The sequence below is a fragment of the Lolium rigidum genome, chromosome 1 (genome assembly GCF_022539505.1).
Source record: "Lolium rigidum isolate FL_2022 chromosome 1, APGP_CSIRO_Lrig_0.1, whole genome shotgun sequence".
Taxonomy (NCBI): Eukaryota; Viridiplantae; Streptophyta; class Magnoliopsida; order Poales; family Poaceae; genus Lolium; species Lolium rigidum.
The window spans coordinates 289,733,849-289,751,719 of record NC_061508.1 but is presented as its reverse complement, the minus strand read 5'-3'; the positions used below and the strand labels follow the sequence as shown (position 1 = coordinate 289,751,719).

The 17,871-nt window shown below is 46.0% G+C and overlaps 1 protein-coding gene across 1 annotated transcript; it reads right to left on the bottom strand.

The window, feature by feature from the left end:
- Positions 1-4,504: 4,504 nt before the first annotated feature.
- Positions 4,505-10,422, bottom strand: LOC124695700 (calcium-dependent mitochondrial ATP-magnesium/phosphate carrier protein 2-like). Its single transcript, XM_047228525.1, has 4 exons — positions 9,963-10,422; positions 5,334-6,119; positions 5,153-5,243; positions 4,505-5,073 (listed from the first exon to the last, which is right to left on the bottom strand). The coding sequence occupies exons 1-4, from the start codon at positions 10,420-10,422 to the stop codon at positions 4,881-4,883; spliced, it is 1,530 nt and encodes a 509-aa protein (XP_047084481.1). The 3' UTR covers positions 4,505-4,880.
- Positions 10,423-17,871: the final 7,449 nt, after the last annotated feature.

Below are 17,871 nucleotides of genomic sequence, written 5' to 3'. Positions count from 1 at the left end.
TGGAAACTTACCTCATATCCATCCGCACACCCCCTGAAACGCGAGACCCTGACCACCTCAAGTCAAGCAATAGAGGTAGAAGTCTATCTGGGAAGTTGCCATGCCGGTGGTGATGGGAAATTGGAGGGCGAGGGCCACGTCGGCGTCAGTCGTCTCCTCACCTCAGGGCATCTCCAACCGGGCGACCCATCCCGCGCCCGCGCGTCCGGATGGGTCCGCCGGACAAAAATGCGGCCCAACGCGGGGACGCACCGCGAAAGCGGATGGCCGCGGCGTTCGGAACGACGCAAACCCGGCCCAAATCTGGGCCGGGTTTGCGTGGCCGCGGATGGCACGCGGCGTCCTCGCGTGTCCGCCTGGTCCGCGTGGCTGGCCCAGCTGCCGGTGCCCCGGCCCTATTAAATGTGTGCGGGGAGGGGGACTGTCCCTATCCAGTCCCCACTCTCCACTCCGGCCGCACGCACGAGCTCGAAGCTTCCGCGCCGCCATGGCCCCGAAGCGGGAGTTCGAGCCGTCCGCCAACGACCACGAGGCCGGCAGCAGCCGGCCAGTCGCGCCGGCGGCGTTCGCCATGGGGCCGCCGGCGACTCCCAGACGCGACCGGATCTACGTCACCGTCGCGGTGGCGCAGGGACGCCGGCGTCCCAATGCCGTGGGGGGACGTGCACCTCCCCCACGGCTGGCACCTGAGCCCAGATCGGGTTCCGGTGCCGCCCATCCCGGGCTCCGGCCGCGCCCGCGTCGCGGAGATCCGGAGGCGCCGCGCACAGCTGCCGACGGACCTCCAGGAGGACCCCGCTTACGGCGACGCAAGTCCCAACTGGGACTTGTGGTTCGAGATGGAGCACGATGCGCGCCGGCACATGTGCTTCACCTTCGCGACGGCGCGGCCTCGCGCGCAGCCGCGCACACCTGCAAGGCGGGCTGGCCGCCGCCCCGGTGGCCTCTACATCGGCGAGCCCCAGCCCCCGCACCAGCCCCAGCCCCAGGAGGAGGAGGACGACCCGGAGCTGCAGGCGGCGCTCGCGGCGTCCCGCGAGCAGAGCGACCTCGACGAGCTGGCCAAATGGCCGCACCTCGCCGAGATGCCGCGCGCCTCCGCGCCGGGAGGAGGCGGCCAAGAAGGCCCGAGAGGACGCCCGGGCGGAGGCGTGGGCCTTCCTCGAGATGGCGCGCCGGCAGGAGGAGGCCACGCGCCAGGCGGCGCTCCGGGAGGAGGAGGAGCGCCGGGCCGCGCTCCGGCTAGAGGCGGAGCTGCAGGCCGCAGCGGAGGAGCAGCTCCGACAGGAGTCCGCGCAGAGGGCACGACTGCGCAGGCCGGCAAGACCGCCGAACCCGCACTCCGCCTGGGAAAGGGCGCAGTGGTCGCCCTGGCCGGAGTCCCCGGTGCCCTCCGACGTTTCGAGCCGGAACAGCGCGTCGCCGCCGGGGGGCGTCGTCATCATCGACATCGACACCGACGACGACGAGTACTACTGGGGGTAGTACTGCCGGCGGCCACCGTGCTCGCAAACCCTGGCTAGGGTTTCCTTTTTTTTTAGTTTAAAGCCCATATAGGGCTTCCTTTTGTGTAAAAATTGCCCAAAATAGGGCTAAGTTTAACTAACCACTAGTTTAAATTTATTTTTTTGTTGTTTTCCTTTTTCATTTTCATTTTGTTTTTTTATTACATATGTTGCGTCCGCGCGTTGGGCGCAGCGTGCGACCCAAACGGACACGCGGACGCGGGCCGCTGTCCGGGTGTCCGCTCGGCCACCTAAACGGGCCAAAACGGACGGCCCAGCGCGTCCGTTTGGGTCGCTCGGTTGGAGATGCCCTCGGTACCATTCAATCTTCCTCCATTCACTGTTTCTGCTTTCCAACCACATAGCTTTCGAGCACAAGGGCTTCTAGAAGAGCTGAGCAGCTTATTTGAGACTTGGAAACACCAGCCATTCAGCTGATGTGAGTTCCCTGGCATAGGTCTTATCTTTTCAAGATTATTTTTGGGTGTACACATATGACATACGGCAACTGCGAGGTCTTTGAGGGCAGTAATAACCACGGCATCAGGCCTCTATTCCATCAGTCAGATACGTATATGGTACAAGGGACCTAACACTAACATGCTCTGATATTATCAGTTCACCAACTCCTTTCCAGGGAAAACTTATACTGGATCTAACTGGAGAAACCAATACTTGGATCTAACATGCTTACAGGAAATCGGTCCTGCAGCTATGTGGATAAATCTATAAAGACTAAAGTTTATCTAACATGCATGCTTCCAGAAACAATGTCAGTTCAGCAACTCGTTTTTAGGGAAATCAGCTCAGGAACTCTTTTTCAGGGAAATCAGTTCAGCAACTATGTACCGAACCCATTCTTACCTTTAACAAGAACCCGCATGTATCTGGACCAAAAGTACACCGCAATGTAAACAACCCAAAGGAAACTTTTGGTAGGCACATAAACATTCCATTCCACCCTCAACACATTACTCAAGCCTCCCAGGGTCATTTATGTTGATGATGCATATGCATGCAATAGGGGAACCATAAGGAAGCTGAATCAGCAGTGGAGGCAGAATAGTACATACACTAGGCATCAACTTTTGGCTAGCTGAGGATAATACAAACATGTTAAACCAGTAGCCCCTTTTACAGGGTAATTTTGCAGTCAGTGAAGGCCAAACCTTCATGAATTCACAATTAACAGCTAACTCGCTGCCAATGGTGCCATTTGACTGGAAATGAAATTTGAAGCTGATGAATCATTAAGCTCAAGTGATGAAAATAGTTTATCAGCAGATGAGTTGCAAGTTCATTTAACTGAAAATTCATCCAGTTTGGCACCATATTAAAGTGACATGATAATTTTGTCCAGCTCAAAGGGATCAAAGCAATTAAAAGATCATTCATTCATTTGGATAGTGGCATGACAACAGCTTCAAATGTCAACACAAATAAAGAACAAGAGGATAAGTTTACTATTGTAGAGAAGTGAAAATGAATCATGAATCAGTGAAGAAAAAAATAGCACTGAACAAGTACAGTGCAAAGTGAGGAAAGAGTGTCTGGTGCTGCTGAACACTTAACTACCACCAAGGAGCTGTTCAGGAGGCAAGAATGAACTGTGCTACAGGAAAAAAAAGGATGGGAGTACAAAAAGTACACCAGAATGTCAACATGGCTCAAGATGTCTGCTCCTAACTGCAGCTCATCCTAGTCGAGATAAGGGGAGAATATCTTGCAATGATACCATTGATAACCTTTTTTTTGTAACATTCAAAAAAATCTTCCTTTTGTGTGTGGTGAAGACATCCAGATCAATTTTAAGATGCAAAATTATACAGTATAGGACACTGAGTGGTAAGTGAGACTCGTGAACTCTAAACAGATTTCGTAATGGAGTAGCGGGCAAGTCTTGAATATAGAAATCTATAGTGGTAGGGCATCTATAAAACCACTTCAACATTCTTCCTCTTCCATTATAAGACATGATTATATATACAATAAAAATATTGTAACCATAAACCTTTGAAGGACACAGTAAACCTCAGGGGAACATAGTTGGACTGCAGTAGTCTACTTTCACTTAGCTAATGTCTTCAGACCAATAATGTTACTTCAGTCGAATTACTTGATTTCATCAATTTACAGAGGAAGTGCATTTCCAATCCCACAGCATATTCAATTTTAAACATAATGTTGATGCCAATTTGATCTGATTTTGGTCATTAGTATCAACACAATTCATGGCAAAGATTTTTTCTGGTTCAGTAACCAACTCACTCTCCATGGGAGAAGGTTCTTTTGCTCTTTAAGTAACTATCTTATGCAGGTACCATGTTTCTTCATATTGCTATCTTACACCTTATCTAATTGATAAATTTCCATAAAATCTCGCAAGTAATCCCAGGTTTTTTTTATAACACCATGTTCTTGGTCTTGAGACATAAAGTTTCACAAAAAATACCAAAGCCTACTGTATGCTGACAATGAGATGAAGGTCACTAGGTGGGGTAATCAATGATGAGGAGCTCTATGGCAGATCCGCAAGCCAGAGAATTACCGAATGCGGTGCAGATGGCTCAAGGAAAGGACACATTCAGATAGTGTGGGATTTTGTGAAACCTTTGAACTACAAAATCTACAGTGTTTTTAAAATAAAGAGTTCTTTAACTGTTGGGTAATTGTCGTAGTCTATTCACAGAACATGGATGTATGGTACATGAAATAATGTATCATGCATGCCAAACTTGTCATTTAACAGTCCATGCCAGTTCAAAAATATCATGTCACATTTCTATTTATATTAGAATTATCATAATGTGCAAAGTAGTATCATTTAACTGCTAACAATATTCCCTAGTATAGTCTACATGACAAAAGTATGCACAGATAATCAAAGTACCAAGATGAAAGTGATCATCATTACACACTTTCTCTTTACTCATTATCAGATGAAAATTAATCCTAAGGAACGTCACCAGCAGTAGATGCCAAGAAATGAGATGCGGATCAGAACACAACCTAAGTTACTTCAGTACTGTTCCTATTTCCAAACATGTGCAGCGGTAGGTAGTTATGTATGTACAAATAAGAGCTCCATAAGAAGATAAAAAGGGGGCTATGGAGTATAACTGATTGCTGTAAGCCTGTAATCTTGACAAGGAGGAATAGTTACCACTATGCAAGTGTGGCAGCCTCGATGCTATCATGATAATCTCTTCGTTTTCATTAACAAGTAGGATAGCAATAGCTTTCAGTTCTATCCTGAAGGCACCATCTTTCGCGTCAAAAAAAGGAGCTCTTTAACCAGTAAATTCATGTGTCGTCATTATCTCTACAGTCAGCCATGTCAATAATAATGGCCGGTTTGCAAAACAATTCCCGAATTTAATCAAGAGACAGATTTTTTTTCATCGCCTCATAAACCATATAGGTAATACTTGCAGCAGGCACCACCTTAAGGAGGTTTGGTAGGATTCCTTTGTAGAACCCAGAAACACCTTCATGCTTTAGGGTTCTCCAGAATACATCCGACATTCCTTTATATGCTGCCTCTGAATTCCCTTGCTGAGCTTGCAGTCTACAATTATTTCGGAAAAAAAGTTGAGATAGAGATTTTTTATGTATGTGTATGCAATTACACATTTCTGATTTCTTACCTTGTTCTGATGACCTGTAAAGGGTAAACACATGTGGCTCCCAGTGCTCCAGAGACAGTGCCACAGCCCAGTTGTACTAGAGGACCAGGTTCTACATTATCATAATAACTGATAATCAAGTAATAGATTAAAGCAAAAGAAAAAGGTACGAAATGCCAGCAAATCCTAAGCGAGAGCTTACCACTGTCCTTTATGATATATGTCCTGGACGCATCTTTCAAAGTCTCGTATACAGCAAGATCAATTCCAGCATAAGGGACAATACCAAGCAAAGATGGAACAAGACCTCTATAGAACGCTCGAGGACCTTCGTGCTTCCATATATCCCTTGATAAGGCACCAAGACTAGGAACTTTACCACTCTCGCAAGAAAAGGTTTGTAGCCGTGTCTTTACTAAATCTATGGGGTAAATTGCTGTTTGCGCTACTGCACCAGCCAAACCACCAGCAACAAGGCGTTCAGAAGCGCCAACTGCACTCTTATTTTCTCCTTTGCTCTTCATAATATATTCTTTCAGTGTTTCATAGGCATAAAACCTTATTGCACTCTCTGGAGCAACTTTTACAACATTCAAACCATTCCCTCTAAAAAATCCCCTTAGGCCACCTCGGATAAATATATCCTTAACTGCATGTGCGACCGTCGTGCGCGTTGTCTGTACTTGCATGATCACTTTAAGGCGATCAAGCGGTGCAGTTGCAGTACGAGATGCTGCACCCGCAATGCCCCCTGCGATCAGATATTTGCTTGCGCTGACATGCTTACTTAATCCTTCTGGTATAGCAGCCTGTTCACCTATATCTACAAGGCAAACTCTTTCCCAGTGATGATATATGTTCTCAATTGTTGCTTCATTTGGATAAAGCATAAGAAAATCCCTCCATTCTTCAAAAGTAATAATTCCATTGTTGTCCTTGTCCACATGCTCAACAAACCGTGCAAGCTCCTCATCATCAATCTCTATACCTGCAAACAACAAACTGTCACTGCTTGTAAGTTATATTATGGATATAATAAGACAAAAGCCTAAATAACTAGAGTTCAAGATGATCCAAGAATTCTAGCAAATTATACGAGGCGGGACACAAAATCTAGACAGAGGCAGAACATATTGTTTGACAGAAAACGTGGTATACTAGTGAGGTAGGAATGCAGTTCAAGAATAAGACCAATGCATATTTCAGTGTTTCCTACAAGCTTGACATTACACTGGAGTATAATTTAACTTCAACTGGGACACTGCATAAGAGACGCTCCATGATCTTAGTTGATGTTGGAGAACCAGAATCTTTGATAGAGAAAAGCAAATATCCCAGAACTTTTGAGTGAATGAAGAACTAACAAGCAAATAAAAGTTGCCCGGTAACTTGCTGAAAAATAAAACTAGTAACCTAACCTTCAACATACGTTTTTCCCAAAGCAAATAAACAAGACCAATTGCAGCCAGGCATTATACCATTCTAAAGTTTTCTCAGCATGTTGATTAGTATTTTTTTTCTGCAAAGTATGCATGCCAAGCTTTCACTCAAGACGGTACAAATGAAATACCTGGCGTTACTGAAACTGTTACCCAAATCAAGCTCATTTGCCAATATAACTCGAGTAACAAAAATTACTTATCCCTAAAACTGTAATTCTTCATTTGATATCGGTATCATGAGTTGGCCAACTCACAGGTAACTCTACACTGAATTCAAGAACACCAGGATAGAAGTTAGCTAAAGAAAAATACGAAGCTTGACCATATTTCTCGAACTAGACAAAGCCCAACAACTGAGCCCACTTCATAGTCTAGACCGCTGGGCACTGCCTCTGTTAGGTGAGCTATAAGTTGCTAGGCATCTAATTTTAGTTACATATGCAATGCAGCGTTTAGTATGGGTTATATTCGGAGCTGTCTAGCTAATCAGTTGGAGCTGCCGTGTGAATTCCACCAACAGACAGAGAGAATTCTTCCCTAAGACAAGGTGAAGATCAAGGCAAATAAACAATATGTTACTGATTATGAACTCTCCAAGCAGTGACGGAACTTTGACATAAAACTCAGAACAGGCCAAGAATATTTTTGGTGGAGAAAACAACAGGGGGCAGTGAGCTTGAACAGAACTAATGGTGTTCTCCACTTCTACTACTCCCTCCGGTTCGTTTGAATCGACGCCAACAGCAAGCAAAATACAGGCACGCAGTGAAGTCAGCCGCGTCGATTAAATACGAACGGAGGTATGGGGAAGGGTATTTCTAGGCAGCCTTTCCCTTGCTTTTTATTATGCAAAGAGGTTGATTCGAACCCAGGACCTCCAGGACACAAGTGGAGATACTCTACCACTGCGCCAGGTCCGCCCTTCACTACTGAATATTCACTGATAGAAAAATAATAATTTTGGGCTAGACAGGCCACAGCACATGTTTGCTGCAACGTAGCTCCACCGCTATCTCCCAGTTTTTGACATTTGTAACTAATGTCAATCAGAATCAGTATCATTTGGGGCTGCATGCGCACCATGCATGTGCGTCTCTGATACCCATGAACTACCACACTAGCTAAAGAATAAAAATTCACAATCAGGATAAACATAAGAAAACAAGCTCCATGTATTGCTGAGAACAATATTATAATAGTTTGTAAATAGTTGAAGCATGAGATGCTGCACTGGATTATGCATACTGAGTATAAGCGATCCAATCATGTTGGATTACACACTTTAATGCATTAGAGTATGCCAGGTGAGTACATCAGGCGTCTGCAGAATCATTTTGTGTGGCAACATGGAACTATTTGACAAGAGAGGATTTAGAGCCACCGAATTTATTAAAAGGATCTAAACCACATAACTTATCAACGCCTAAACCTGCCGGACAAACACCTCCGACATGAATATCATGTGACAGACTGTGTGTGGCAGGAAAAATCCACCGATATTAGTTGTGGCAATTGCTTTCATATGTTCAGTTCTACATGTTCAGAAAGTAGTATAGTATCAAGAAATCAACTTAACTGTAAGACCACACTGCAATTGAAAGTGTTGACATAAATTGCATAAGACAGCCAAAAAATGAGAAAAATGATGGCCAGTGACATGGTACAGTAAGTCATACTCCCTCCCTTACATTTCCAAACGGAGGGAGTATTAGTTAATTAGGAGCTAACAAGACCTCCAATGTTATACACCACTGCACAACACCATTTTACTGGAAAGCTACGATACACCATGCAATCCAATCTAAAGAACATGACTAGGTGCTAAAGCAAGGCACAGCAAAACAAAAGTACCTCCATCTGCACAAGGTACACCAAAATGAAAGTACCAAGGTCCAAAGCACACATGTACCATTACAACACAGTATATAACTGAAAATCGGGAACAAGCAAAATGCCAACTGCTCATGGACCAAACAGTGGCACTATTAAATACTGTAGCAGTATATTGGTTTAAACTCTCAAGATCCTGTCAAGTATTATCATACAGTTGCTATTGTCACCAAGCAATGGGAACTTTCACAGTGTTCATGTATGGTAAAGAATTAGGCTACATTTCAAATGTATTGAATGCGCTACATATGAATACTGGAAATCCTCTATAAGTACATAGGAGCATGGTTCAATAAGGCGCTAGGCAAACTGGAAATAGGCGAGATAGGCGCTAGGCAGAGGCAAAACTAGAAATTAACACATAGCGCTTTTAAAACTGGATAGAAGCCCCCCCCCCCCCCCCCAGAGCGCTACTGATTTTTGCTGCAATTCCGTGAAACCACGTCACCTGCTTACTCATTGATTTTCTGAAGGTGAAATGTGTTATGTTGAACATTTGGATGGAATACTAGTACACAACTTCAATAGGGCTGTAGTAGTTAAGTAATATTATTTTTTATTTTTTGCACAAAACATATGTCAAGCACTGCGGCACATCGTCTTTTTGCTTGATAAACTGAGGTATCCACCACCAAGGAACACATTAAATTGATAAATACCATTTCCCTCTTCTCTCACATCTCACGTATGGAAGTTGCAGGACAACAACATGAAGCCCATCCCCAATTGTGCATCCACATGAATTCTTTGTAACACAAAACATGATGTTATTATGGTCTTACTAGTCAGCTGTTTTTCATTATCTTAATGGAAATTTTTACCCATTCTTGATTGTTAGGAGTAAATCATTGATTTAAAAGTGATTTTCCTAATCCGAGAGGTTAAATTACATTTTCTTGAATAAATAATAAGTTCAAATGCTTGATAAATTAATATATTATTCGATCATCTCACATGTTGTCAAATATCCTAAGAAAGAGCCCTAGAGCTCAGTGTCTCCACTGCTCACAGACACTACAGAGGCCAGTTCTAGCAGTAGATGCCCCTCAGGGCCTACAGTGCCTCACAATTCTGTAAAATCAGATATACAGTCACTGGAAGCACGATTAAACATAATTGGTGTCGGCATCTAGCGTATGAAAGAGGACCTTTCTAATCTCCACATATGACAACAGTGATATACATCTGCTCACAGAGCAAACGAAAAAAAAGGGCAACACTCCAAATCGATAGCTACTAATTTGCTGCAAGCATCCAATAACAACCAAGTAGAAATATGCTACCAGAAGAGCATTTTGCACAACGAGGCGGCATTTAAATGACACTCCAACAGGCTGGCTACTAATATGCTGCGAGCATCTAGGAACGACCAAGGAGCAGAAACATGCTACGGCACAGCATTTCGCACAACGTGATGTGTAACATCATTATATGGCAGTGGTCGGTCGGTAGCGGTGACAGACGGTGCAGAGGGGTGTGGGGGCGTGGGTAGAGCATACCAGCCTTGACGAGCGCGTCCCAGAGCTCCTCGGGTAGGATGCACCCGTTGTGCTCGACGTCGATGGCCTGGAAGATGCGGTATAGCTCGAGCTCCTTGTCGTCCATGTAGCGCCTGAAGTCGTCGTACCCGACGCGCCCGTCGCGGTCGCGGTCGCAGGCGCGGAGCAGCTCGCGCGCGTACTTGCACTCGGCGGGGACCTGCATCGCGGCGAGGCCGGCCTCGATCTGCGCGTAGTCGAGCTGGCCCCGGCCGGAGGTGTCGAAGAAGCCGAACATGTCCTGGATCCGCGCCTCCCGCTCCGCCTCCGACTCGTGGAGCGCCAGCAGCACGTGCTCCATGGTCACGGGCCCCGCCTTGCGCGCCGGCTCGCAGGGCCCCGCGGCGGCGGCGACGGGGGGAGGGGAGGCGGCGGTGGCGGCGGCGCGGGGCTCGACCGCGTGGGCCGCCGCGCCGGTCATGGCGGCGGCGGCGAGGCGGGGCGGGGCGGGAGGCGGAGGGGGCGGCGATGGTGGTGGTGGGTTGCGTTGGTTTGGGGAATGGAATGGAATCGAAGAGAGGGAAAGGATCAAAGGAGGGGAGGAGGGGTACTGTACAAGGGAAGGCAATGCACGTGTGCGTTTCAGGCCTACGGGGATACGGGCACTCGTATGAGCGTTCCGGTATCGGTATGGGCTTGTGCGCGAGTGCCAGAGATTGCAAGAACTTGGTTGAAAATGCAAAAGTGTTAACCACTAGTACTAGGCTGGCATATACCAATTCCTCAAAAGGAATCTAGAGGGTAGGATTTGGAAGAAAAAAATGCTATCGTGTCATTTGGAACAAGAGAATAGGAACATGAGATTGCTCTGGGGTCTCTTTGATTCAAAAGATTTGCATAGAGATTCTAGAGGATTCAAATCCTTAAGAATTTTTGTACTGTGGTTGTTCGATTTGCAGGACCGAATACAATATGATTTTTCCATAATAAATCCTTTGCAGTATAGTTTATTGGAATTCTATCATCCATTTAAATCTCATTTTTTTCTCGCAAAAAAATATTTAAATCTCATTTTTAGATTATTTTTTCTATGATGAAATCAAACAAACCTTGCATATGAAAATCCTACTAGATTTAAGTGTCGTGGCATTGCAATTCTGCATTTTTTAAAATCCTTTGAATCAAAGAGGACCTAATTCATAGGAACTTTAGACGGAAACTAACATCAGGTCTCACCTCAAGTTCTCACCTCTTTGTGTCTACAATTCGGCGTCACGTCCAAACAACACTTTTCAAGTTTTCTCGTGGTTTTGGTTCCCATAGGAATTCATGATACATGGCATCCAAATTCATGTTACTTTTTTATCGGTTTTGCTAGAAATCAGGCGTCTGATTTTTATTAAGTCTAAATCGATTTATTAGCCATTTGATTGGGAAGTGTAAGTGGGTTGCAAAACTAGTATTTCTTAGTTGCGCACGAGTTGCAAATCATATTTTCTCAGTTGCACACCAGTTGCAACTAATATTTTTTTCAGTTGCATATTGGTCGCAACTGATATTTTGTCGGTTGCGTATTGGTCGCAACTGATATTTTCGCACTTGCGCATATATTGCAACTTGTATTTTTTTCGGTTGCGCACGGGGCTGCAATTGGTATTTTCTCAGTTCCATACTAGCTGCAACTAATATTTTCTCAGTTGTGCATAAGTTGCAACTAACATTTTCTCGGTTACATCAGTTGCGCATGGGTTGCAATTTGTATTAAATTGAATAGCTAAGAAATCGTTCCCTTTTTTTTATTCCTATGTTTCGAGTTCTTGTGTTTCAAGTAGACTCTACATCCTTTTTCATTCTCTCACCTCTTACTATCTTGTTCCTACCTCGTTTTGCCACACATGTACTGTCTGGGGTTTTTGGGAGAGTTTCAAGTACTCCGTGACTAGGAGCACCCTCCCCACCCCCTTTCCATTGATACTCGCAAGTATACAAATATTGTCCTAAGGGTTGTGGAAAGAAGCCATTCTTTCATGGTTTTGCTAAATCTCATGTGGCTGAGATTTTCGTAAGTTTGAATCACCTGAGAAAAATGCAACTACAGTTTACAAATAAGTGCAAATTGTTCTAGTTTTATTTTTGAAAAGTTCGAGTCGTTCTATTTGCAATTTTCACTATCTAGAAAAGTGCAATTATATGAGAGTTGTGGTTGCACTTTATCGGGTACCTGAGAATTTAGAAAACCTCAATCAACTAGATTTAAACAAACCTATTGTTTTACTTAGACACATCATGTATGTACGAATATAAAATCGAAACGATGCCGGAATTAGAGACTGACAATAAATATATCCTTAGATAGTAGTAACTAGCTAGTTTAGATTATGCTAAGGATTCATCTCATAAACTTTATCACGGGCATATTTGTCTTTCTTTTTTTCTTGGGCAAACCATTGAGTTTGGATTTGAAATTATATGGCATAATACATATTGTATTATTAGTGTTGTGTTATTTTTTATATACTTTATAGCAACATGTCAAAATGAATGGGTGCGGCGGCTTCAAGGCCTGGAGTACTCTTCCTGGGCTCCTCCTAATTCATGACTCTTCTGGCGTCACGCCCTCCCACAGAGGCTCCGCTAGGTTGACGGAGTTGTTTTTCTAGCAATACTTTTTTTATTCCTATGTTTTGAGTTCTTGTGTTCAAAGCAGACTCTACATTCTTCTCCATTCTCTCACCTCTTACTATCTAGTTCCTACCTCATTTTGCCACACATGCACTGTCTGAGTTTTTAGGAGAGTTTCAAGTACTCCATGACTAGGAGCACCCTCCCCCCATCCCCCTTCCATTGATATTCCCAAGTATACAAATATTGTCCTAAGGGTTGTGGAAAGAAGCCATTCTTTCATGGTTTTGCTAAATCTCATGTGGCTGAGATTTTCTTAAGTTTGAATCACCTGAGAAAAATGCAACTATAAGTGCAAATTGTTCTAGTTGCATTTTTTAAAAGTGCAAGTAGTGCATGTCGTTCTGGTTGCAATTTTCCTTATTTAGAAAAGTGCAACTTGTTCCAGAAAAAGTGCAATTATATGAGAGTTGCGGTTGCACTTTTACCAGGTACATGAGAATTAAGAAAATCTTAGTCAACTAGACTTAAACAAACCCATTGTTTTACATAGACAAAACATGTATGTACAAATGTAAAATGAAAACGCCAGAATTAGAGACTAACAATAAATATATCCTTAGATAGTACTCCCTCCATTCTTTTTTAATTGACTCAAATTTAGTACAAAGTTGTACTAAATCTGAGTCAATTAAAAGAGACCGGAGGGAGTAGTAACTAGTTTAGATTATGCTAAGGATTCATCTCATAAACTTTATCACTGGCTTATTTGTCTTTCTCTTTTTCTGGGCAAACCATTGAGTTTGGATGTCGTCAGGTAAGACGAGGCGCGAAAGCGTGTTGGTGCGAGCTGGATTGGACGGTGGCAAGTTCATGGCTCGGTCCTACTCGTGTTCAATGCTGACCTGGGTCGGACGGTGCCTGGGCGATTGAGATCTGAACTGGTCATACTAGATGTTGACACGTTGTGAACTTGTGATACATGAGATTTGTTCTGAGACACACAAAAAATCGCTAGCACTTTACTCTGATGGGCACCGTGTCCAAATCCAACCACCTCGTGCCCAACTATTCTGCAGGACACGCGGACGGACAGGGACACCTCGACCCTGGCCTGGCCCTGCAAATGTGAAGATGAGCTGTGTGCGTGTGTTTTTTTATTTAGATAACAGGCACGGCAAGTTCCTATCTTTGAATTACCACCAACGGGCGAGAAACCATACAAAGTGCTGAATCCAGCTTACAAAACGAAACCACACACACGCACGAAAGAAGTTACAACCGGAAGCGCGAGCAACGAGCTCAGCCAAAACGCCTACGAGGACTCGGAGAAGAGCTGGAAGTTACAGTGTCGGGCCGGAGCCATTTTTCACGCGTGCCGTCGACAGAACCCCTCCGTCGTAGAAACGCCACCGGAAGCCGACCACCACCGGGGACCAAGTCGCGTTGCTCACAAACCGAAAAGCAGCACCAAGGAAGCTCGACAAGGGAAGGGAACGAAGCAGGCCTTGCCGAAGATCGCCAAACAAAGACACCTTCGCCACGGAACCTTCGAAGAGCTACATGTTGTGGACTCCAAGGCGATGTCTTCAAGAAGATCGCGACACCGGAGTCCGATCCGAGGATCTTGGGTTTTCACACGGAGACAGTAGAAAGCCGGAGAGAAGCCCCATGACGCCTTCAAGAAGGGGACGGCATCCACAGACGTTGCCATCATGGCCCAAACGGGCAAGGGTTTCCCCTCGGCGTGGCCTCTCCTTCTTCTACACAGGGTTAGGCCGTCGATCGACGACCGACGCCACAACACGCGGCTCGCTGCGACCACGTCGCCCGCACGACCATGGCCACCGACCAGCACCAGAACCTCTGGCTCGCCCGTCAACCAGCAAGGTTCCCACCGACCAAGGCCGCCGCCTTGGAACCAAACTCCTCGCCCCGCCGGACCGCAACAGAGCACCGAGAACCGCCACTGACGCAGAACACCCGCTCACGAACAGGCGACGACCGACCTCACCGGCATCTGCCCCACGCAGACCACCGAGTGAGCGAGCGGCTCCAAAGATCTAGGCAGCCCACAGCCCACCACGACGCGTGCCGCCGCCGCATCCGAGGAAAATGGATGGAGAGGGCTTCCGCCGCGTGATCCGCGGCCAGCAACCACCCCGGCCGCCGGCAGCTGCGAGATCCCGGCGAGGAGACGCGAGGGAAGCGGGCCTCGAAACGGGGTCGGGCCCCTGCCCGGCCGGCCGAACCACCCAGCGCCCCGCGCCCTGCGCCCTCCTGGAAGCCGCCCCAGGCGGAGCGGACGCCCGACGCGCTGCCGCCCACCGTTCTCGTTGCCGCTCGCGCCGCCCGCAGATGCTGGCCAGGCGGCACCGCCTGCGCCGCCCGCAGCCATCGACTGGACGACGCCGCCTTGACCTCGAGGGGAGCCTGCACGCGTGGCGTGCTGAGCCTCCGTCAGCCGACCACGAAGAGGGGGGCCTCGCCGCCGCCATCAACCGCGCGGGCTAGGCCCAGCGGCGGCAGGACGAGGGGAGTGGGGGAGGTGTTAGGGTTAGGTGGGGAGCGGGGGGTCGTGTGCGTGTTTTGGCGTGGCATGGTATCTTCTCTGGTGCAGCGTAGGCCCAGGCGGTCTGAAAACTTGCGCGAACCAGCGATGCAAAGAGCCAAAGATTGCATAAAATCGAGGCACAAAAATCTATTCTGAGGCTGCCAGGCCGTGCTACCGTGCACCTCCGACAGTTTTCGGTATCCTTTTCCTGGACGAATTTGCACTGGAAAATGGGTGGACACGGAGGAACGAGGGAATGAATTGGACATGAACATGCTTGATGCGCAAGGGTGGAAAAGGACCAGAGAGAAAGGCAGAAGAAATTATGAGAGCATCAGCTGGTCCAACGACGCGCGGTCACTCAAGCCGGTCGGTGATCGACTGATCGCCATTTTTCTTCTTCCAATGCTTCCACCCAAGACCAGACCAGGAACCGTCAGGTTTGACGGTATAAGCAGCAGGTGGAGTGTGGCCTGAATGTTCTCAGCTGTGCTGACACTGTGGCTGGCTTCGCAAGTGCTCCGTGTGATCTCTAGAAGATCACATGTCGCCATCTGGTCAGCTGGGTATGTCAAGCTCGTGTTTTGGACTCGCTTAGGTGTCCACGAGTGATTATTCTAGTTTAGCAGGAATGAGGCGTCGACCAATGCGCGGCCATCGTCTCTTTAGAGTCCCAAGGTAGCTAAATAGGAGTATACTGTATCTGTAGGACAAACATGTGTCCTACTGTACCTGAATCTGATCAGGGGTAAAATCATCTAGTACCACGTATGTTTATCTTGTGTTCACATTTCTGCTGAGGATTGAGTCAGAATGTTGCAGCACCCAGCAGGCCGGCGACTGATTGTTCCTCTATCCAATGCCGGGTAACTGGGCCAAGATGTCGGCCGATAGCGACGGCCCACAAGTTTCACATCGATGGGCACGAACGCAAGTACGGGCCACGCGGGTAGGCCCGCTCCCACCAAAGCTTCTTATTTGGCGGAACGAGCAGCAGCAGCTGAGGTGGCCTGAACGTTCCTCCACACATGGTGAATGAACACTCAACACGAGCTGTACATTATCGATGAAAGGTTCCATGCAAGGCAGAAGATAAGAGTTCGCTCAAGATTTTCAGCTTCCAACGGTTCAGATATCGTTCCTTACAAATAAAAAGAAAGGCAACCCGGAACCGCAAGGCCATGATCTTTGTCACCATGCTTATTAAGTTATTAATTTGATGGTGTGAAAGGAGAGAAATGCAAGGGTCTCTTATATTTTTTGCGGGTATAAGGGAATTTCATTAATTAGATAGGGTTTACAAGAACTCCAATTCCAATTTCTGAAACATAATATCAGAACTGGAACCGAGCCATACATCAGTTTGAAATTGTACTCTTGCAAAGGTTGCAAGGGTCTTTTATAACAAATCCGCTCCACGAACGATTCTTCTCAAGATTACTAAAAGTGAGGCCAGACTATGGATCACCACAGGGCGCCAAACAATTGAGTTTTGTAATTTCAGGAAGGCGGTCCTTTATGGTAGCTTTGTTTTAAGTTTCTTGTCAATTTATTTTCCTTAATTAACAGATAGAGGCAAATCTTTTGTCTACTTTTTTTTCTAAAAATGGAGGCAAAAGCTTTGCCTCGTCTGTTAATCAAGAAAAGAGTTCCCAGTTTTTAGGAAAAAATCTGGCGAAAATCTACAATAACAAAGCCAAGCCCACACAACCAAGCCAACAAGAGACCCGAACAACAGGGCCGCACCCACGAACACTCGAAACACGGAACTCTAGTACCACACCGACAAAGACATGCATTGTGTGTGTGTGTGTGTGTGGGGGGGGGGGGTAAGGCACCCATCAATTAAGTGCATATCTAAAGTAGGCAACAACCAATGTGTTGATAAAAATGCAAACCTCCATGGCGACGACAACTCCGGCGACCGTTGCCAACAGTCATCACTTAGCAACCCCATCACCAAAAGGAAACACAAGCCTATCGGACATGGGAGAGAGAGAGAGAGAGAGAGAGAGAGAGAGAGAGAGAGAGAGAGAGAGAGAGAGAGAGAGAGAGAGAGAGAGAGAGAGAGAGAGAGAGAGAGAGAGAGAGAGATTGCATCGTCAACAACACCACTATTCTCTAATGTTGTGTTTGGATGCGCAGAATTGAGTCTGGAATTGAATCGGATTGGAAATTCCAAATCCAACATGGAAAGGAAATGGCTTCCAATTCAAATTCTAACGTTTGGGTGTGCTTGGAATTTGCTATTGAAATCAAATGGTGGTACCTAATTATGATTCCTGTTTGGATGTAAAAATCATGGAATTTGATGATTTGTTGACTTTGGACAATATAAACTTGTGTACATGTACGAGAAATAGCATGTGTATAATAGAATGTATATATAACATTTTTTACACATAATCACGAAAAATAGCATGTTGATTTTGGACAATATAACCATAGAATTATTTTTTGTTTATCATCTGTTTATCGAACAAAGTCACATTTGCGCACAAATATAGGCTCTAAATTTTGTTGTTGTGACACTGAACTACCACTCCTAATTCTCACATACTAGCATGATTCATATGAGAAGATACACGATATAATTCTACATATGATACACTAAACCAACGACCACATGCCGTACATCAGTGCTTATGTAGCTAGTTCCAATGTTGTGAGCACACATTAATTTTTAACAGCTATACACCAACGGGTGAAGAAAGTCGAGTTCCCCTAAGCATAAGAGCATCTCCACTCGTCTCC

Coding starts and splice junctions, on each gene's coding strand:
- LOC124695700 (XM_047228525.1), bottom strand. CDS start 10,422: ATGACCGGCGCGGCGGCCCACGCGGTCGAGCCCCGCGCCGCCGCCACC. Junction 6,120..9,962: donor GGACGCGCTCGTCAAGGCTG/GTATGCTCTACC, acceptor TGTTGTTTGCAG/GTATAGAGATTGATGATGAG. Junction 5,244..5,333: donor ATATATCATAAAGGACAGTG/GTAAGCTCTCGC, acceptor ATGATAATGTAG/AACCTGGTCCTCTAGTACAA.